This window comes from Scylla paramamosain, chromosome 23 (genome assembly GCF_035594125.1).
Source record: "Scylla paramamosain isolate STU-SP2022 chromosome 23, ASM3559412v1, whole genome shotgun sequence".
In the NCBI taxonomy this organism is placed as follows: domain Eukaryota; kingdom Metazoa; phylum Arthropoda; class Malacostraca; order Decapoda; family Portunidae; genus Scylla; species Scylla paramamosain.
In genome coordinates, this window is record NC_087173.1 from 12,492,869 (window position 1) to 12,514,952 (window position 22,084).

The 22,084-nt window shown below is 40.9% G+C and overlaps 1 protein-coding gene across 8 annotated transcripts; it reads right to left on the reverse strand.

The window, feature by feature from the left end:
- Nucleotides 1-6,397: 6,397 nt before the first annotated feature.
- On the reverse strand, nucleotides 6,398-20,698 carry LOC135112230 (uncharacterized). 8 transcript variants are annotated; one of them, XR_010274180.1, is made up of 8 exons: nucleotides 18,335-18,491; nucleotides 17,825-18,082; nucleotides 13,541-13,779; nucleotides 12,822-12,951; nucleotides 11,177-11,572; nucleotides 8,019-8,132; nucleotides 7,303-7,409; nucleotides 6,400-6,547 (listed from the first exon to the last, which is right to left on the reverse strand). XR_010274180.1 is itself a non-coding variant. In XM_064026461.1 (7 exons), exons 1-6 carry the CDS (start codon nucleotides 18,359-18,361, stop codon nucleotides 7,333-7,335), a joined length of 795 nt encoding a protein of 264 aa, XP_063882531.1. In that variant the 5' UTR covers nucleotides 18,362-18,491; the 3' UTR covers nucleotides 6,398-6,547; nucleotides 7,303-7,332. The 8 variants fall into 8 exon arrangements, 5 of the variants coding, with proteins under 5 accessions (XP_063882531.1, XP_063882529.1, XP_063882530.1 ...); XM_064026461.1 differs by lacking the exon at nucleotides 8,019-8,132 and having other exon boundaries at nucleotides 6,398-6,547; nucleotides 11,509-11,572; XM_064026459.1 differs by lacking the exon at nucleotides 8,019-8,132 and having other exon boundaries at nucleotides 6,398-6,547; nucleotides 11,500-11,572.
- Nucleotides 20,699-22,084: the final 1,386 nt, after the last annotated feature.

Here is a 22,084-nt window from a genome sequence, read left to right on the forward strand (position 1 = left end):
AGAATGCCTGATCTCCAATCCACAGATTATATAAGTAAAACAGAACACAGTAAGACAGAACAGAATGCCTGATCTCCAATCCACAGATTAAGAGGTATTGTTTAAGTATTGCAAGTTTTGTGAATTTGTGGATGATATAAAAATATTAAACCAATCTCAGTAAAACAAAACAAAAAATACCCAAGTATTCACACTATACAAGTGTTGTCTGAACATTGCAAGGTTAATGAATTTGACAGGAAGGAATGAAGGACATGAACATATTAAACAACCTCAGTCAAATAACACAATTAAATAAAATAAATTACCTAATCTCTAATAAAGCCAATAAAAAGGTTTGTTAATGGATGAATGACATGAAAATATTAAACATCCTCAGTAAAATAACACAATTAAACAATAAATGACCTAATTTCTAATAAGCCCAATAAAAAGTTTAGTTTGAGCAATGCAAGTCTCATGCATTAGAAAGGAGGGACTGTAGAACATAAGATGGAGAGAATGATATAGGGAAAATAATGAAATAAGCTCAAGGAAGGCCTTATAGTGGCATAAGTGAAACACCTTTCTTAGCTCTCGGGTTCTGAGTCACTAACTCTGGCAAGTGCCACAATTCTGCCCCCTTTATGTGCCCTCCGTTATATTCATACGGGTACCTACAGTCAATAATTCTGCAGGAGGCAAGTTTATCATTGTACTTGCCCTTAATAACATCAGCTAGAGTATGAACACTTATAGACTGAAGGTCTGGGTGTTTCCCAATCTCAAGGATAGGAAGCAACAGAGCCTTGGAGAAGTCACCAGTGAGATTCCTCTTCACATTTATAACTTTTGTTTAAAGCCTTCATTATAGAGACATGAGGTTTCCGAGTGGCAACAATTCATCTCTGGATCAGAGGATGACCTGAGTGGATCCAGTTTCCTGAGTTTGGTCTCCACAGTACTGGCACCCATTTCTGAATGTGATCGTTCTATGGGATAAATGTGCCCACAGTTGGAACCATGGTTGTCTGGCGATAAGCTGATTGAAAATTCAGTTGAGTCAAAGAGGCTGGACCGAGGCGTGTCACAAGTACTGGAGGAGAGTGGAGAGTCATCGGCATGGAGTGCCAGAGAGGGTGGTGTAGTGTGGGGACACAGCCAGGTTAGACTTGGGTGAGAAGTTATCATCACTGAACTGAAATGACTTACACTCTCTTCCCTGCAGCACATTGTCATACAAGTCTTGGGCATTCATGGTAGTAGTGTTTCTTCTTTGCTTGTGCAGCTGTGCTTCTTTACCTACTCAGGTGTTTCAGATCCAGTAATTCACTTCTGTCCGAGTTCTGCAAGTTCTTGCTGTACATTCTTGTCCCTTGAAAGCAACATTGCAATTAAAACTAACATAACAAAAGTAACAAAACATATTTGTACAAGAGTTGAATAAAATCATGATTTAAAACAAATAAAATAAAAAAATCTATTTACTTGATTTACATCAGATTTTTTATATAAATCAATTCTTTTATTACAGGCAAAGCAAAGTTTTCTAAGGAGATTGTTGTTTCATTTTGAGCTGCCTGATCCAGCCCAGCTCAACTATAACACTCTTGAAACACTAATATCTCTTCAACAACATAGCCGATTGTAACAAAATTTGCACCATATGACAACACAACTCTATCAATTTTATATGATATAGCTTTCATCTCTTCTATTGGCTGAAGTCAAAGGGTAACTTGTAAAAAGTAGAAGTGTGTCAAAATTGGGATTTTGTAAACCAAACTTCAGTTTTTGCAGGTTTTCATCAACTTTTGTTTGTCTCAACAAAAGTGGACACCAATAAACACAAAATGAAATTTCCTATCCAACAGTACATAGCACAACCATTCGACTCTTGCAATGTTTTTTTGCTAGAGTGATCTGAATATTAGTCAAGTGCACAATCTGCAGGGTGCTTCCACTGTTTCATTACTGACAGCTTCGCTCGTCAATCGCCTTCCAGGCACTTTACTGGTTTAAACCCTTATAGGGTGGATGGTGTCTATAGTTGATGCAATGTAGAGGCAGGTGGCTTCTATAGTTGACCTATAATTTCAAATTTCAAATTTTCCAAAGTTCACGGTGGCAGAAGATTGAAGAGGAAGAATTGATAAGTGTGATGCTATTACATGTTAAGTAGTTGGTCAAAGCAGAGTTGAGAAATTGATGGAACATGACCTATTTTCACTGAATTGTCAAAACCAGCCCAGGTTGGAGGGGTGTCCATGAGGAATGTTCCTGTCCTTTAGGGGTTTAGGGGTTGTTCCAGTAACTATTTGTTTCAGTCTTATGAGGCCATTTTCTTGTATCAAACTTGGCCAGTGTTAAATGAAACTGTACTTTAATATACATTACCCAAGAGGAGTTTTTCACATAAAAATCATAGCTTAATCAGATCTGTTAGGTTAAAGTAACTATACATAAATACAAAGAAAAAGAAGTGGAACTCCAATCAAACATAAAAGTACAATAAAAAAAAAAATAAATAAAAAAAAAAAAAAAAATATATATATAATATATATATATATATATATATATATATATATATATATATATATATATATATATATATATATATATATATAATTTAAATCATTAGATATTTGACCCAATGTAACATTTCAATAATTTTGGATACAGTATATTTAATTTTGATTTAAATAATTATTTTTTACGATAATTTAAATAAACTTAAATAATTTGACTTAAATCAAACCTACCCTGTCATGCACGTCACAACAAATTTTTCCTGCCATCACCTAAGTGAATAATGTAGTTATTGTCAGTAACAGCCCCCCAAAAATAAGAGGAGATGCAGGGCCAAGGAAATATGTATATACAAGATGCCCTAATCACATCCTAGCTTAGCTTCCTATTGTCCCCTCTACTCCCCTCCCTTGCCTTACCCTCCCACCTCTGTCCTCCCATGCTGTGTGATCAATCAGGCTAACAAACTCCACCCATGCAATACAATGGTGCATAAGTGGACCACAATGGCACTCAAAGGATGGACTCATAAATCTCATGAAGTATAATGACAGGTTTAGTGAAATTTCATGTACTACAGGGAGTGTGTCAATGCACTGTGCTGTTCATCTGCATTCACCTGTCACACCACGAACCACACAACAGTCACACCACACCACACACCACACAACCTGTCACACCACCACGTACCACACCCCACAATACCTCAGCCACACCAAACCTGAAGCAAGTCTATGGCCTCACCACACCACACGCCACAACTACACATAAACCCACAACACCTTAGTCACACCAAACTTACACCAGATCTCGGCCCCACTATACCTCAGTACACCACCACACCACACACCACCACGACAAGCACACATCAAAGAACACCTGACCACAGCACACCGCACCTATACCACGGCATGTGCACACCACGGAGGACACCACACTTCGCTTCAACCAAGCCACGTCAGTCTCAGTAATCCTACGCTGCAGACTCATTCCTCACTCAACTTTACCCAAGCTACTTAACAAGATGACCAGTATGACGCACTGACACATGAAAATCAAAGTATATAAGAGTCGTATAACACTAATCATCCCTGGTTATGACGAGAGAACGGCCGCGTCGATCAAGTCTGTCCTCTCATAACATTAGCAAGTGTTCCTGAAATATTTCCTGTCAAGGGATACTTATCAAAACTATCAAGCGCTTATCTATCATTGTGGTAACCTACGACAACAGCTCATTGAAACTTAGATTAATTATATCACCGGCAGCAGCTCCTTCCCGTCATCTCTTTTTAGCCAAGAATCAGTTTTCTTTCACCCTCCCTAACTGACTGGCGATCAGTCAAAGTCTTATCTACCATAGCTACGACCTACGACAACAGCAAGCTTATTAAAACATGAAAAATAAAAATAAAATTAAAATTAATTATATAACCAGCAACAGCTCTTACACGTCCTCTCATTCTCTCTGTGGCAAAGAAAGTTTGACGTTCTCCAAACGTCTTTCATTGAATATTTAAAAACAATATACCCACGGGATCGGTCAAAAACTATCCACCTCCTACTATACTGACGAATATATAAAAAAAATTTCAAATACATAATGTGATGAGTTAATAATAAGGGACTAAAGCTTCAATAGAACAAAGTCAAATGAATGATTAAATTTAAATTATGAAGTGACTCAATCCTTATGTGTTTCATATCTTTAAGTAATGGTTCAAAACTATGAATTATAGTTCTTTTTGAAACTGGAATTAATCCATCACTATTTCTCTTTCCCTTTGTCTTACATGCAACGCCTCACTCAAGGCCATTTAAAATCAGCTGGGACTCTCTCTCTCTCTCTCTCTCTCTCTCCTCTCTCTCTCTCTCTCTCTCTCTCTCTCTAAGTATTCAGGCCAACATCGTAGATAATTCTAAATGAACTAATAATTAAATAAACCATTGTAACCATACCATGCAATATATATATATATATATATATATATATATATATATATATATATATATATATATATATATATATAATATATATATATATATACTCGTATATATATATATATATATATATATATTATATATTATATATATATATATATATATATATATATATATATATATATATATATATATATATATATATATATATAGTATATATATATATATATATATATCAACAAGTATAACAAATTAAAACCACTTGTTTTTCACCCAAACCTATAAGACATAAAAGTGTACCAGGAACACATTTATAAAGAATAAAATCTTACCAGAACACACTTTGAAGGAATAAAATCGTACCCCAGAACCACATTTCCTCAAGTAATTCACATCAGACGCCAGCGGAGGAGCAACATTATAAAATATACACCTCAGTTTGCCTTCGTAAGCTATTGCCGGAGCGCGAGTTTGTTTTCAAGTGTTGTACACAAAGTCACTGACCCAGATAGTTGAGAGCTGGGGGAGTTTTAACTAGAAGCAAACATCACACACACACACACACACACACACACTCCCTCCCTCAGTACCTGCCCTGCCAGCCTACGATAAAACAGTATATCAAAACAACACACACACACACACACACACACACACACACACTGAAAACATACTCGTACTCTGGGAAGTGAAACCAAAGCAATTTTAAGAGAGAGAGAGAGAGAGAGAGAGAGAGAGAGAGAGAGAGAGAGAGAGAGAGAGAGAGAGAGAGAGAGAGAGAGAGATCTGCCCTGCGCCACACACACACACACACACACACACACATTCAGTTGGATAGTTTTCTTTTCCTATATTGAGTAAAAGAGCTCTCTCTCTCTCTCTCTCTCTCTCTCTCTCTCTCTCTCTCTCTCTGTGTGTGTGTGTGTGTGTGTGTGTGTGTACGGAAAGAAGAGAGGGAAGGAAGGGAAGATGAAAGATGGTGAGTGATGAAGGAAGAATGAGGGAGAGAAGAAAGATAGTGAGGAGGGAAGAAAGGAAGAAAAGGAGAGAGAGAGAGAGAGAGAGAGAGAGAGAGAGAGAGAGAGAGAGAGAGAGAGAGAGAGAGAGCAGTAATAATATATGCATCAGTAATTACTCAACTAAGATACACATTCATAAAGTAAACACACACGTCTCAGAAACATGCTGCCGCCTGACGCGCCTCGCCCTACCCGTGCCACCAGACACCACAATAAGATAACGCCCCTAAAGGCGCCACGTACGGACCGGTACAGACTCAGTGCGATTCCCACCATGGTGCGAGCCATCAATCAATAGTCCCTTCTAGATTTGACTTACCTTTAGGATTAATGTCAAGTATTTCCCCACCCCCAATGTACATTTTCAGTGTGTTGACTGCCTAAAGGATAAACCGTTTATTATTATTATTATTATTACACACACACACACACACACACACACACACACAAACACAAACACACCTGGCATCCCCTCAAGGGACAACGAAGCCTCTACTCTCCCCTCTTCCGCCCGTATCTTCGCCCTCACATTCCCCTCACAACATTCCCGCACCGAGAGAGAGTTTCACCTCCCCTCATAGCGACACATTAGGTAAAAATTTCCTCTCATTTCCCTTTTTACATTCTCAGAAACTCTACACTCCAATGACGTCATACTAGTTCTAATATTTCCTTTATATATATATATATATATATATATATATATATATATATATATATATATATATATATATATATATATATATATATATATATATATTTTTTTTTTTATCCCTTCACGGTTTCCCTTCATATATATTTTCCCCACAACTATCTTACATCCATCTTACATTTTCCCCTTCCTGGCAACATTCCGTAGCGTAATGGATCCGGCCTTTCCCTTCCAGCCCCTTCCATCCCCTTCCAGTTCCCTTCTAGTCCCCTTCCTTTTCCCCTTCCCTTCTGTGTGTCTCACCACAAAAACTGCTCCATCCAGGAGAGAGCCACCAGCACCCACAAACTTGAGGGAGAGGAAGAAGGGGTGAGCGGCATGGAGGATCTCTGGGTATTTGAGAAGGATTTCCTTGGCCATCCTTGTGCTGCAGAGAGAGAGAGAGAGAGAGAGAGAGAGAGAGAGAGAGAGAGAGAGAGAGAGAGAGAGAGAGAGAGAGAGAGAGAGAGAGAGAGAGAGAGAGAGAGAGAAGGATGAAGGAAAAGACCAGGAGGTAGAGAATGAGAAAAATGCAAGTAAATGAGGAAGACAAGGAAAAGGTGTGTGTGTGTGTGTGTGTGTGTGTGTGTGTGTGTGTGTGTGTGTGTGTGTGTGTGTGTGTGTGTGTGTGCGTGCGTGCGTGCGTGCGTGCGTGCGTGCGTGCGTGCGTGCGTGCGTGCGTGCGTGCGTGCGTGCGTGCGTGCGTGCGCGCGCGCGCGTGCGTGCGCGCGTGGGGCAAGGAGGGGATGAGGGTAACTATGCATGATAGAAAGGTTTAAATTGTGTGTGTGGAGGAAAGTGTGCATTAAAGGAAGAAGAAAGAGGAATACAGGATGAGTGAAGAAATGGATAATGAAGGATAAGGTAGAGGAAAAAGAATACAGCAAAGATGAAGAAAAGATATCATTGAAGGATACATGATATGATAAGAGGGAAAAAGAATACACTGCAGGAGAAAAAGGATATCACTGAAGGATATAACAGAAAAGTATAATGAAGGATAGAACAGAAGCAAAAAGAACACAGGAGGCATGAAGAAAACAATATTACTGAAGGATGCATGAGGAAAAAAACACAGTGCAGGTGAAGAAAAGAAGATACTGAAGGATATAACAGATGGGTGATAAGGACAGTCATTCTCACCACATCCTCCACACCCTCCAACTGCTTCCATCAGAACAGATCGGTGTGCAAGGACTTGACCATGGGGTACTCCTTGATGACCAGATGTGAGGGATACACCACCAGTCCTGTATGGGAGACAGATAATAAACTGCACTCCCAAATGTTTTGCTCTCTCTCTTACCTCTGATACTTTCAGTTGTTATGGTGTTTTCAGGGGTTTTCATGGTTCCAGTGATGGTTCAGCAAGGATTCTGTATCTTTAATAGTCTGTAGTGTGAGGTATTGGGGTTTTAAACAGTACATCAACATGCAATACATTTTATCCTAACTTCCATAAGTATGTACATCAGTATACAAGATTTTCCTTTATGTAAGAGGAACTCTGGCTAAGGCCAACAAAAAAAGGGGAGAGAGAGAGAGAGAGAGAGAGAGAGAGAGAGAGAGAGAGAGAGAGAGAGAGAGAGAGAGAGAGAGAGAGAGAGAGAGAGAGAGAGAGAGAGAGAGAGAGGAAAAAATAAAAAAAAAGAAATTAAATGAAATAAAATAAAATGAAATAAAATAAATAAATAAATAAATAAAAATAAAAGGGCCCACTGAGGTACCAGTCTCTAGAAGACAGAGCCAAAAGAATTACCCTAAATTTAAGAAGTGTCTTGTATAAGGAAGTACAGACATAGGCAGGGAGCTCCAGAGTTTACCAGACTGACACCAATACTCGAGAGGACTCCACGTACCAGCTAGCGGAGACAACAGCAACCTTGGCTATGAGTTGCTGTCTCACGTCAGGCGCCTCAAATATGACGTTCTCAAAGGTGAGCATTGACACGGCCTCATCTGGTACATACAGCCTGACACAGGGGCTGTTGTCAGTATTTGTGTTGGGAAGATATGGGTGGTGATATTTTTATTTATTTATTTTTTCAAGTAGGAGGGACACTGGCCAAGGGCAACAACCCTCCCCCTCCCCCCACCAAAAAATAAAAAGACCCACTGAGATGCCAGTCCCATAAAAGGGTCCAAAGCAGCAGTCAAAAATTGAAGGATAAGTGTCTTGAAACCTCCTTCTTGAAGGAATTCAAGTCATAGGAAGGTGGAAAGACAGAAGCAGGTAGGGAGTTCCAGAGTTTACCAGAGAAAGGAATGAATGATTGAGAATACTGGTTAACTCTTGCATTAGAGAGGTGAACATAATAGGGGGTGAAAGAAAGAAGAAAGTCTTGTGCAGCGAGGCCGTCAGAGGAGGGGAGACATGCAGTTAGCAAGATTAGAAGAGCAGTTAGCATGAAAACAGCGATAGATGATAGCAAGAGATGCAACATTGCAGTGATGAGAAACCGGCTGAAGACAGTCAGTTAGAGGAGAGGAGCTGATGGGACAAAAAGCTTTTGATTCCATAATGTCTAGATGAGCAGTACAAGTGGAACCCCCCAGACATGTAAAGCATACATGGACAGATAAGGCCCCTGTACAGAGTTAGCAGTTGGGGGGGATGAGAAAAACTGGTGAAGATGTCTCAGAACATCTAATTTCATAAGAGCTGTTTTAGCTAGGGATGTGATGTGAAATTTCCAGTTTAGATTATAAGAAAAGGACAGACCAAGGATGTTCAGTGTAGAAAGGGGGACAGTTAAGTGTCACTGAAGATGGGATAGTTATCTGGAAGGTTGTGTCAAGTTGATAGGTGGAGGAATTGAGTTTTTGAGGCATTGAATAATACTAAGTTTGCTCTGCCCCAATCAGAAATTTTAGAGAGATCAGAAGTCAGGTCTTCTGTGGCTTCCCTGCATGAACTCTTTACTTCCTGAAGGGTTGGACTTCTACAAAAGACGTAGAAAAGTGCAGGGTGGTATCATCAGTGTAGGAGTGGATAAGACAAGAAGTTTGGTTTAGGTCACTGGAGAATAATAAGAAGAGAGTGGGTGATAGGACAGAACCCTGAGGAACACCACAGTTAGTAGATTTAAAGGAAGACTAGTGATCATCTACCACAGCAGCAATAGAATGGTCAGAATGGAAACTTAAGATGAAGTTACAGAGAAAAGGATAGAAGGCACAGGAGAGTAGTTTGGAAATCAAAGCTTTGTGCCAAACTCTATCAAAAACTTTTAATATGCCCAAAGCAACAGCAAAAGTCTCACCAAAATCTTTATAAGAGGATGACTAAGACTCAGTAAGGAAAGCCAAAAGATCACCAGTAGAGTGGCCTTGATGGAACCCATACTGGTGATCAGATAGAAGGTTGTGAAGTGAAAGATGTTTAAGAATCTTCTTGTTGATGATTGATTAAAAAAACTTTAGATAGGCAGGAAATTAAAACAATAGGATGGCAGTTTGAGGGATTTGAAGTCACCCTTTTTAGGAACAGGCTGAATGTAGGCAAACTTCCAGCAAGAAGGAATGGTAGATGCTGACAGAGTTGAAAGAGTTTGATTAGGCAAGGTGCAAGCATAGAGGCACAGTTTCAGAGAACAATATGAGGCACCCCATCAGGTCCATAAGCCTTCCGAGGGTTTAGGCCAGGGGAGGGCATGAAAACATGACTGTGAAGAATTTTAATAGGTAGCATGAAGTAGTCAGAGGGTGGAAGGCGAGGGAGGAACAAGCCCTGAATTGTCCAAGGTAGAGTTTTTAGCAAAGGTTTGAGCAAAGAGTTCAGGTTTAGAGATAGATGTGATAGCAGTGGTACCATCTGGTTGATATAAAGGAGGAAAAGAAGGAGAAGCAAAGTTATTGGAGATGTTTTTGGCTTGGTGCCAGAAGTTACAAGGGGAGTTAGATCTTGAAAGATTTTGACACTTTCTGTTAATGAAGGAGTTTTTGGCTAGATGGAGAACAGACTTGGCATGGTTCCGGGCAAAAATATAAAGCCCATGATATTCTGGTGATGGAAGGCTTAAGTACCTTTTGTAGGCCACCTCTCTATCATGTATAGCAAGAGAACAAGCTGTGTTAAACCAAGATTTGGAAGGTAAAGAGTGAGGAATGTACACCTCCATGTCAGACTCTACTACCTCTGTTATGTACTCTGCACACAGACAGGTCTCTGACATGGAAGCAGTAGTCATTCCAAGGAAAATCAGCAAAATACCTCCTTGGGTCCCTGCAGCTAGCAGAGGCAAAATCCTAGAGGCACTTCTGCTTATGGGGATGCTGAGGAAGGATTGGAGTGACAGGACAAGAAAAAGATATGAGATTGTGACTGGATGAGCCCAACAGAGAAGAGAGGGTGACAGCATAAGCAGAAGGATTAGAGGTTATGAAAAGGTTAATAATGTTGGGCATATCTCCAAGATGGTCAGTAATACAAGTAGGGTGTTGCACCGATTGCTCTAGGTTGTGGAGGATAGCAAAGTTGAAGGCTGGTTCACCAGGATGGTCAGTGAAGGGAGAGGAAAGCCAAAGCTGGTAGTGAACATTGAAGTCTCCAAGAATGGAGATCTCTGCAAAAGGGAAGAGGGTCAGAATGTGCTCCACTTTGGAAGTTAAGAAGTCAAAGAATTTTTTAAAGTCAGAGGAGTTAGGTGAGAGGTATACAGCACAGATACATTTAGTTTGAGAGTGACTGTAATCGTAGCCAGATGGTGGAAAACTCGGAAGATTCAAGAGCATGGGCAAGAGAGCAGGTTAAGTTGTTGTGCACATAAATGCAACATCCAGCTTTGGATTGAAAATGAGGATAGAGAAAGTAGGAGAGAACAAAAATGGGGCTAATGTCAGTTGCCTTAGACACCTGTGTTTCAGTGAGGAAAAGAAAATTAGGTTTAGTAGAGGAGAGATGGTGTTTTTACAGACTGAAAATTGGATCCAAGACTGCAAATGTTGCAGGAGTTAATGAAGAAAAAGTTGAGCGGTGTCAAGACACTTAGGGTCGATACCAGAAGAGCAGTCTGACCTGGGGACATTTGTTGTCCCCTCCCCCGATGGTGACTCTATGAGGCTGGTGTAGGAGTCTCCATGATAATTGAGTGAAGGGTGTGTGTGTAATTAGATGCTTGTAGTTTTGTGTGAAGGAAGAGAGTTGTCTTTAGAGAGCAGGCTGTGACTGTCCCCTTTTCTTGTGAGACACTAAGGGAAACATTCATTGAGGTCACAGCTGCGTTTAATGATAAGTTCACAGCACCCCATCATCCAGTGCTTTAGACATCACTGGGAGTAATTATCATTTTGGCAGGTGCCTGCTGCCTCCTCCTTGTAACATTCTCTTCTGTTTCTTACTTGGCATACCTCTGGATAACCTCAAAGTGTCCCTCAGCAGTCTTTGCCAGCAGTTTGCCCACAAATGTCTGGCCTGAGGAGGAGAGAGAAGAGGCTCAGGAAAGAAAATACAGTACAGATGCAATTCCTCTCAACTTCTGTGCTTTCTTATGGAAGGATAACAGAGAGGGTATAATTTTACTCCCTTCATCTATCTACTTATCTATACACCAGGCCACCAACCCCAGACAAAGCAACACTCACTCACACACACATCACTCACACTCTTAGGCCCACTGGTCTCTGGTGGGAAGGAACAGTGTTGTGGACCTCCCTACAACACCCTAGTTACTGTACTTACAAGACTCTGCTATGGTTATGGTCTTCACAGAAGATAGTAACACAATTCCTCTCATAAATTTTATGAGTCATGTGGATGGTCTGGCACCAGCATGGCAGTACATACATGCCCTGGCCTCACCTTAGGCCAACTGAGTACTGACTCATTATCCAGTAATTACTGTCCCACTCCCTCCCCTCCCACCACTTAGGGATAACATGCCACACATCTGAAAAAGTCTCCAAAAATCATGCACACACAAAAAAACAGATACAGTATAATTATGAAAAACAGCAAAACATAAGGAGTACCACAAGGTGTAATCTAAAGCCTGAGTGTAAACAAGCTATGTCTCAGACACACTGCTCAAACTTTGGCAGATTGTTGCCAAAGTGCTGGATGATTTTTCAGTGTGCACAGACCAATGTTGCTTTTTGCACACATTTTCATTCAAAAAAGTTAATTACAGTCCCTTCATTAACTTAGTAATTTCTGTCCATCTCCTCACCTTGAAAGCCTCACCATCAAACATTAAGCCAGAATTTTTGTAAACAAACTGAATGAATGTATCATGATAATAGAAATAATATTGCTTTATTACTTCATGCATGTATGCAAAAAATAAACTTGACTCGATTATTCCTGTCTACCACACCTTTAAAGTCTTGCCATCCAAGCACTGGGCCAGAGTCCTTGTCAACAAACTGAATGCCTCTTGATAACAGAATTAATATTGTTTTATTACGCTATCCCAAAAAATTTAACTTGATTTTGTCATCTCCTCACCTTCAATGCCTTGCCATCAAACTACAATCCAGAATCTTTGTCAACAAACTGAACAATAACAGAAATTATATTGTTTTATTACTCTATAAAAAAAAAAGAAAAAAAAATCATTCCTGTCTGTCTCCTCACTTCCTCACATCATGTTAACAAAGATTATATTATTTTATTACTCTTTATATGCAACATTTAAGTCAATCATGCCTGTCTGTCTCCTCACCTTGAAAGCCAGGCCATTAAAAACCAAGCCAGAGTCCTTGTCAACAAAGTGAACAGTGATGGTGGTGGGTTGTCCAGCCTGCACTATGCTGGGCTGCTGCAGGACCATTGCTGCACTCATCTGTGTCAAGCTGAGGGGAGGCCAAAAGAAGACCAACTATTACATCACTTATGCACTGAGGGGAGACCAAAAGAAGACCAACTATTAGATCACTTATGTGACTCCAATAGTAATTATATCTTGGTAAATACTGAGATCCTTTTCTCTCCTTTTTGGTATGTCAGACTTGCATTTCCCTCAGTATCCTGTCAAGGTCTAATCCCTAGAGACACTATTAATGTACCCTGATTAAGTTGAATTTAAAGGAGATAGGAAGGAATTGTTTTTTAAATAGAGTGGAGGATGAATGGAATGGACTCAGTAATGAAGCTGATTATTTAGTGACCTTTAAAAGAAGATTACACAAATTTATGAATGAGGTTGATAGGTGGAAATAGGTAAGCATGCTTTGTACAGGGACTGCCATGTGTAGGCCTGATGGCTTCTTACAGCTTCACTTATTTTCTTATTCTTCTGTTCTTACACCAGACACTTGTGCTCCAGCTTTGGATGGTTCTTTTTGACCTCTCTTTAGGGACTGGCACTCTCATTGGGCTTTTTTAAACTTTTTGTTGCCCTTGACCAGTCCCCCTCTTACATAAATAAAGACCTGCACCTACCTGAAGGTCTCCTCCAGGGTGGTGGTGAGGGCTGGAGCATAGCTGGGGTAGATGATGGTGAAAGTGAGGTTGTAGCCTTCCCCGGGCTTGCTGACAGACAGGTTGGTGAAGATGGCAGTGCCATTCCTGTTGGGAACTGTTGTGGTGCCCATGAGGATGGCACCTGGCGGACCTCCCAAGAGACTTGCCGTGACCTGCCAGGGATCACTCTTGTGGCCCAGGTCATTGGTGGGTGCACCCTGCAAGAGAAGAGAAGAGAAGAGAAGCAAGAGAGAGAGAGAGAGAGAGAGAGAGAGAGAGAGAGAGAGAGAGAGAGAGAGAGAGAGAGAGAGAGAGAGAGAGAGAGAGAGAGAGAGAGAGAGAGAGAGAGAGAGAGAGAGAGAGAGAGAGAGAGAGAGAGAGAGAGAGAGAATAATTATTGGTGTATCTTTGAGTCCTTTCATGGGAACCAAAAAGGCCTGAAAGTTTACTAAACACACACACACACACACACACACTAAAAATCCAGCCATCTACGTCACTGAGAGTTGCCCTAGTGGAAATACAGAGTATGAGAGTTCACACTGGTTCTACTCGTTGCTGTTCCATCTCCAAAGCAGTTAAATTGTTATAATGAGCGGTGAAGGGGGGTCTACTTCGGTCCCCACCATGTTGTTTATGCCAATGGTCCGGGGACCGTCTCGAAGGCTAGACAGAGAGACCTCGGGATTTGGGGAAGAGGACTGAAGGGTCAGGAAAGCAATGATGAGAAGGAGAATTATCACACTGGAAACTGAAATGAAGGAAATGAAGGATAGATTTGACAAGATGGAGAAGATGGTTGAAACTTTGATCACCGAGAAGGGGGTGTGGAGAGGTGCATAAGACGATCTACATAAAAAACAAACGTTATATGAAAAGAAAGCAATGGAACATGAAGGCAAAGTGGAAGAGTTAAATGTAAAACAGGAAAATTGGAAGAAAGAACAAGAGAAAGAAAAGATAGATTTTAGGAAAATTGTGGAGGAACAAACAAAGGCAAACAACAAAAAGCTAACAGAAAAAGTTGTTCAAGTTATAAAACAAAGAAAACTTGGTGAGAGAAACTGAGGATAAGAAAAAAACTGTCGTGGTATTCGGTCTGAAGGAAGAGTATACACCTCAGTGGACTGAAAGAGAAAAGAAGGAAAAGACATGTGTGGAAAAATTAGTGGGGACATTACAAGAAGAAAAAGAGCTAACTGGAGAGATCGAAGAAATTAAAAGAGGAGAAACCGGACATCATGGGAATTGTTGAAATTAAATTGGCAAGTGAAGGGATATATTAAATATTGGTGAAGGAAAATACAACCTCTGGATGAGAAATAGAAAAAATAAACAGGGAGGAGGTGTGATGCTTCTAATTAGGAAGGATTTATTAGTGGAATCTGTCACATATGGGGTGGAGGAGGCAGAAGTATTGAAAATAAACTTAAGACAGAATATTGTAAGATACTGTAACATTGTGGTGACTTATGTTCCCCCCTATTCCAACTCTTGGAGAGAGGATGAATATAACAAAATGCTTGAGGACACAAGGACACAAGGAGTTATTTGAGGAAAATGACGATATACTCCTGATGGGGGACTTTAACTGTAAAGAGATATCTTGGGAGAATTGGACCACGGAAGGCAGTGAGCCATCATGGGGGAACAAGCTACTAGACCTGGCTATTGAAAATGTCCTGACACAATGGGTTACAGATGACACAAGATTTAGATGAAATGAAGCACCTTCAAGGCTCAATCTAATTTCCAATAAGAAACAAGAAATAGTAGAAGACCTTAAATACATAAACCCAATAGGAAAAAGTGATCATGTGCTGATTCAGTTCACAGCTACGGATAATAACCTCAGTATAAGAAAAGAGGACCACAGAAGAGAATGGCTAAACTACAGCAAGACTAACTTTGGACAACTTAGGAAGTATTTCAGTGAAGTGAATTGGAACATGGTTATTCAAAAGGAGGACATAGAGGAAAAGTGGACAGCTTTCCTGGACATTTATAATAAGGGAGTAGAGAAATGGGTACCCAAAAGATCAACAGAGAACCTTTTCAAAAAGGATTGGTACAACAGGAGATGTGCAACAGCTAGACTGGAGAGAGAAAAAGCATGGAACAAGTGGAAGAAAAACAGGAGACTGGACCTGTGGAACAATTATATAAGGAAGAGGAACGAATTTCTTAAAACTCGCAGAGATGAGCAGAAAAATTTTGAAAAGAATGTTGTGGAGAAATGTAAAGACCAACCAAAATTATTTTATAAATTCATTAATGGAAAATTAAAGAGTAAAGATGAAATAAGCACAGTAGAAGCTGGAGAAGAGATAGTGGATAACCCAGAAGAGGTAGCTGAAGTGTTTAATAGATACTTCCACTCTGTGTCTACTAAGGAAAATGATTTCAGAGATGAGAGGACAGCATTAGAAAAAGGGACCGACCTAAAGGAGATTAAAACATCAGTAGATGAAGTAAAGAATATGTTGGAAGACCTGGATGTAAGGAAAGCAATGGGTCCTGATGGTGTCTCCAGTTGGATTTTAAAAAAGCATAGCTCACAATTAGTCTCAGTGTTGCACAATATAATTAGCACCACCCTGGTAAAAGGTAGAGTACCCATAGATTGGAAATGGGCAGATATTACCCCAATCCACAAGACTGGAAGTAAAGAAGATCCATTAAATTATAGACCTGTATCACTCACAAGTGTGGTGGCAAAGATTTGTGAAAAGATTATCAAGAACAGATGGGTGAAATACCTAGAAGACAACAAGGTGATAACAGAGAAACAGTTTGGTTTCAGAAAAGGGAGATCTTATGTCACAAATTTGATATATTTCTACTCAAGAGTAATAGATATAGTGCCAGAGAGAGATGGATGGGCCAACTGCATATACTTAGATCTGAGAAAAGCATTCAATAAAGTTCCACACAGAAGACTAATATGGAAATTGGAAACAACTGGAGGACTCAGTGGATCACTGTTAAAGTGGATGACTGACTTTTTGACAAACAGAGAAATGAGGACAGTAATTAAAGGCAGCAGGTCGAACTGGAGAACAGTAACGAGTGGCTATTTTGTTCACAGTTTATGTAAACGATGTGACAGAAGGTGTAGAAAGTTACATGAACCTTTTCACTCATGATGCTAAGATTATGAGGAAAGTAACAAATGAAGAGGATTGCAATGCTTTAAATCAAGACTTAATTAAGATTAATGAAGGGTTAATGAGGTGGAACATGGAGTTTAATGCTAAAAAATGTAGTGTGATGAGGTTTGGAAAAAGTGCGAAAAGACCAATTGGCAACTATTACTTTGGGAATGAGGAAATCTCTATAAGATCAGAAGAAAAAGACCTAGGAGTAATTATTACTGATAATTTATCATTTGGGAAGCACATAAACAAAAATTATAGGAGAAACATATAAACTGCTGAAAAACATCAAGATAGCATTCTCCTATATTGATGAAGATATGATAAAAAACTGATAACAACGATGATACGTCCGAGATTGGAGTACACAGCATCAGTGTGGTCGAAGTTTGAAAAAGGATACAAGAAAGTTAGAAAGAATCCAGAGCTGCAACTAAAATCCTTGCAAGCTTAAGAGAGTATAGTTATGAGGAAAGGCTGAAGAGGTTGGGCCTGACTACACTAGAAAAAAAGAGGGAAAGAGGTGATTTGATAGCTATATATATAGAATACTGGAAAGAATGGAAAAGTCGGACAGAGAAGACCTCTTGATACCAGATACTAGAGACACAAGAGGACATGGAAGGAGACTGAATAGGAGTGTTTGCAGAAGAGATATCAAGAAACATAGCTTCCCACACAGAAGTATAACAGTGTGGAATGAACTTAAGGATGAGACTGTGTGTGCAAAGACAATTCATAAATTTAAAGAAAATCTAGATAAAAGTCGATAAGGAGATGGGACGGCACAAGCCTAGTGTGGATCTTGTCCTGTATTTCACAACTAGGTAAATACAACTAGGTAAACACACACACACACACACACACACACACACACACACACACACACACACACACACACACACACACACACACACACACACACACACACAAGAACTGAATGAATACAGAGATGGGATAAGGAATGTAGCCCAGCCCCTGTTTATCACAAGTAGAAAAACAAAGGTGAGAGAGGCAAGAAATGTACATAAACTGATGGATGAATAAAGGAGGAGACAGAACCAGAGGTGTGTAGCTTAGTCCCTGTATACTACAACTACACACACACCTCTGTATCCAGCACAGTAAAGGACAGCTGCATTTCAAACACTGTGTACTGCACCACACTGCTGGACACACCACTCAGCACCAATGCACTGGATGGCTTGGCATACTCAGTCACTGCCAGGCTCTCCTTGATCTTCTCTGCCACCTCCTTCTCCTGCTGCTTGTAGAACAGCTTGGCATCCAGAATGACAACATTGCCTTCCTCCTCTGTGGCCTTTGGAGGGGTTTCCTTGGGTGGTGGCTCGATGGGGTCACTCACCTGAGGAAGAGAGGTGGGTATTGGAGGAACACACTACCTCTGTTAATGGTTCAGCTGATGACAAAGTGCAGGAGGACATGATTCAAGGCAGTAAAGGGGCAGAGAACAGTGTTATTTTACCAAAAGGAGTTACAGGAGTGAGAGATGACTTAAGGCAGTAAAGAGACAGAGTAGTGTTTGCCTTAAGAGGAAGCATTGGAGGAAGAGACAACATAAGATCACAAAGGAACAGAGAGCAGAGGTTCACTTTACCAAGAGAGAGAGGCACAGTTGCTGCATGATCCATCCTGGAATCTATTGACGGCCTTCTCCAGACTCTGCACCAGCTTCTTGTAGGGAATCACCTCCCCACCAATTGCTCCCTCCTCCTCCTCACCATTCAGGCTTGTAGTGTGAGCGCTGGCCACTTCAGCCTAAGTAAATTTAAGTTGTATTCTTAAACATTTTGTTCTCTTTAGTAATTATTTTCAGATATAATGAATAGTAAGAATCTCATAGGCAACTTTCCCATTCATTTGGCACAGTCCTTGTTAAACTACCACTATCTATCTATCTATATACCAGGCTGGCAATCTCACACAGGATGGCCCACACAAAGCATCACACACTCCTGCACACATCACTCACACTCTTAGCTCCGTTGGCTCCTAGTGTAATGGGACAGTCTTGTGGACCACCCTGCTACATCCCAAGAGCTTAGGCACACCACAGCTGTCCACATACTTCCACAGCAAAGCCTCACAGCATAAACTGGTTTAATCCTGCCCTTTCATGGTGAGATCATTCCCTATCACAAGTGTCATAAAAATTACCTTGAAAACTCAGATAAATTCCATTAGATCTCCAATTAGTTGAAACTCCCAAACATTTGAGAATAAGTCTTGCATGTTGAGCTCCTACTAGTAAGGGAGACCAGGCAGCCCAGACAACCACACCAAACACAGCCACACCCAACATAGCCACAAACAACATGGTCACACATAACACACAGACCAACACTGCCACGCACAACACACAGATCCAACAAAGCCAGACTCAACACAGCCACACTGAACACAGCTGCACCCACCACAGTCAGACTCAACACAGACCAGACCCAACATGCATCCTCACTGTGCCCACCTCCAGCCTTCCCTGCTGTCTCTTGGAGAGCTCCTGCATAACACTGATGACCCTGATGTTGTTTGGGGATACCTCAAACAGGCTGGCCAGATTCAACACCAAGTTCTGCTCATAAAATTCATCTTCCTTCACCATGAGGCCACTGGTGAGGGTGATCATGGGTGTGGTCTTGATGTCAAGGATGTGGCCTTCGCACAGCACCACATGGACCAGCTTAGCACTGCGCTGGAAGAAGCTGGTCCTCATTGCCTGTAGGGGAGGGTCTGGGTGAGCTGGAGAGGTGGCGACAGAGACAGGCATGGCATAATAGTGTTTCCCTTGCCTAAAACTATCAGGGAGAGCTATGACAAAACTGACAGGGAGAGACATGACAAGACTGACAGGGAGGCCTGACAAAACTGACATAGAGAGACATGACAAGACTGAGAGGGAGGCATGACAAAACTGACAGGGAGGCACAACAAAACTGACATGGGGACATGACAAAATTGAGAAAGGCATAACAAAACTGACAGTGAGAGGCATGACAAAACTAAACAGATAGGGAGGCATGACAAAACTGACAGGGAGAGGCAAGGCTGAGTGGTTGTTCTGTTACCAGCAGGAAGAGACAAGGCAGAGCAGTTGGTCCTTTGCCCCAAACTGACAGGGCAAAGTACAGAGCTCCAGTGCCTCAAACAACACAAAACACACAGCCATTCCTTATATTCCCTACACAACACAACACACAGTCATTCCTTACATTCCCAACATAATGCAACACAACACACAACCATCCCTTACATTCCAAACACAACACGACACAACACAACACAGCACACAGCCATCCCTTACATTGTCCAACATGGGAAGGAAAGCCTGAGGATGGGTGGGGTTCTCAGGCAACAGCTTGTAGCCGGCTGCAGAGGTGTTGAGGTTGGCTGGGGGAACAAAGACACCATCCACATAGGTGTCATAACGCTGAGGCTTTGGGAAGATGAGCAGGAAAACGGCCTCAGAGGATGGACTGTGTGGCAGGTGCAGACGCAGCACCTGAAGATGTGATGTGAGTGGAGGGTCAGTGTGGTGAGGTTAGGTTAGAGATGCAGCTCCTGAAATAATAACTGATTGGGTTAGGTTAGATTAGGTTGGCTTAATGTTGGGTGAGATTGTGCTAGGTTGTGAGGTTAGGCTGGGTTAAATGATGTTAGGTTATGCGTCAAAAAGATTGGTGTAAATTGCCTGCTGTTTATCTCCAATTACTATTATTATTATACCACTGAAAATTACTACAACTACTATTACCATAGCTACAGTCACTGTCTACTATTACTACTACCACCATTACAACCACTACAACACCATTACAAGCACCACAGCAGTACCTGAAGGGGCATGCTGGTCATGGCCATCTCATATGTCATCCCTGTTGCCACAACAGAGAAGATACATGTAGCCAGCACACCAGCCTCTGTCCATCTGTCCATTGAGGAGGTCCATGTACCCACTAGGGCCTGGAGGAGGAGGAGGAGGAGGAGGAGGAGGAGGAGGAGGAGGAGGCATTAGTAACACTCACAAAAAATCCCATGTGGAACTGACAATCTGGTAAATAGATTTATAAGGACAAGATAAAAAAAAGTGGCTTGTGTTGGCAATGAGGGTGATGGGGGAGAGGCGCCACACCTCAGTGTCTGTGTCCATGCTCTCAATGATCATGAGGCAGTGATGCAGTGAGAGGCACTTCCATGCCTGCCATGATGGAACCACAACACAGGAAGCATCATGGACAATGCCTGTGGGATGAGACAAAAGGAGAGTACGGGGAGTGGTAAGGGATCTCAAACAACAACAGGTCTTTAATTTTTTAACTGCCTGATTTGGGTGCAGTGTGTGTGTGTGTGTGTGTGTGTGTGTGTGTGTGTGTGTGCACAAGTGTGTGTTGCAGAGCTGTGTGTATATCTGACACACACACACACACACACACACACACACACACACACACACACACACACACACACACACACATACACACACACACACACAAAGTTTGCAATGTAGGTACAAGCAGAAGAGGTAATTAGTGGGTCTTGGAGGTTGTCTGGAGATGAAGAATATAAAAATGTATGGATAAACAGGGATATGGATGAGATTGAAAGGTTGAAGCAAAAGGAGCTGATAAATGAGGCTAAACAAAAAGACAAACAACAAAAAGAGAAGTTTTTCTGAAGAGTAAGAGACATGAGAATAAAGAAATGGTACATCAAACAGTATGTTATACTAATGTAAATGGATTAATGTCAACAAAGATGGAATTAAATGAGTTATTAAACAGAACCTCACTAGATGTTGCTGTAACATGTGAGACAAAATGGAAAAATGAATGGGGAACTCCTGACACTGGTAAATATGATTTATGGATGAAAAACAGAAGTGACAAGGGAGGAGGGGGGAGTGATCATTCTGATTAAAAAGTGTGTTGAAGTGGAGAGGGTAATAAAAAGTGAAGACAAGTCTGAAATTCTACAAGTGATGATTAGAAGTGGAAAAGAAAGGATAATGAATTATGTAGGAGTGTATGTGCCACCTGTGACCAATGCTTGGCAAAAAGAAGAGCACTAAGAGACGTTGGTAGATGTGTTAAAAGGTCTTGAAAAGATAGTGATGGAAAGTAGTGATATAGTTATTGTTGGTGATTTCAATTGTAAGGAGATAAAGTGGGAAACACTGACAACTACTAGAAGTAAGACCTCATGGAGTAATAGACTGTTAACCTGAACAGTGGAAAACTTGGTGACTCAGTGGGTAGACTGTGATATAAGATTTAGTGGAAGAGATAAACCATCAAGACTTGATTTAGTGTTTACCAAGGACATGGAAATTATTGAAACAATACACTATGAT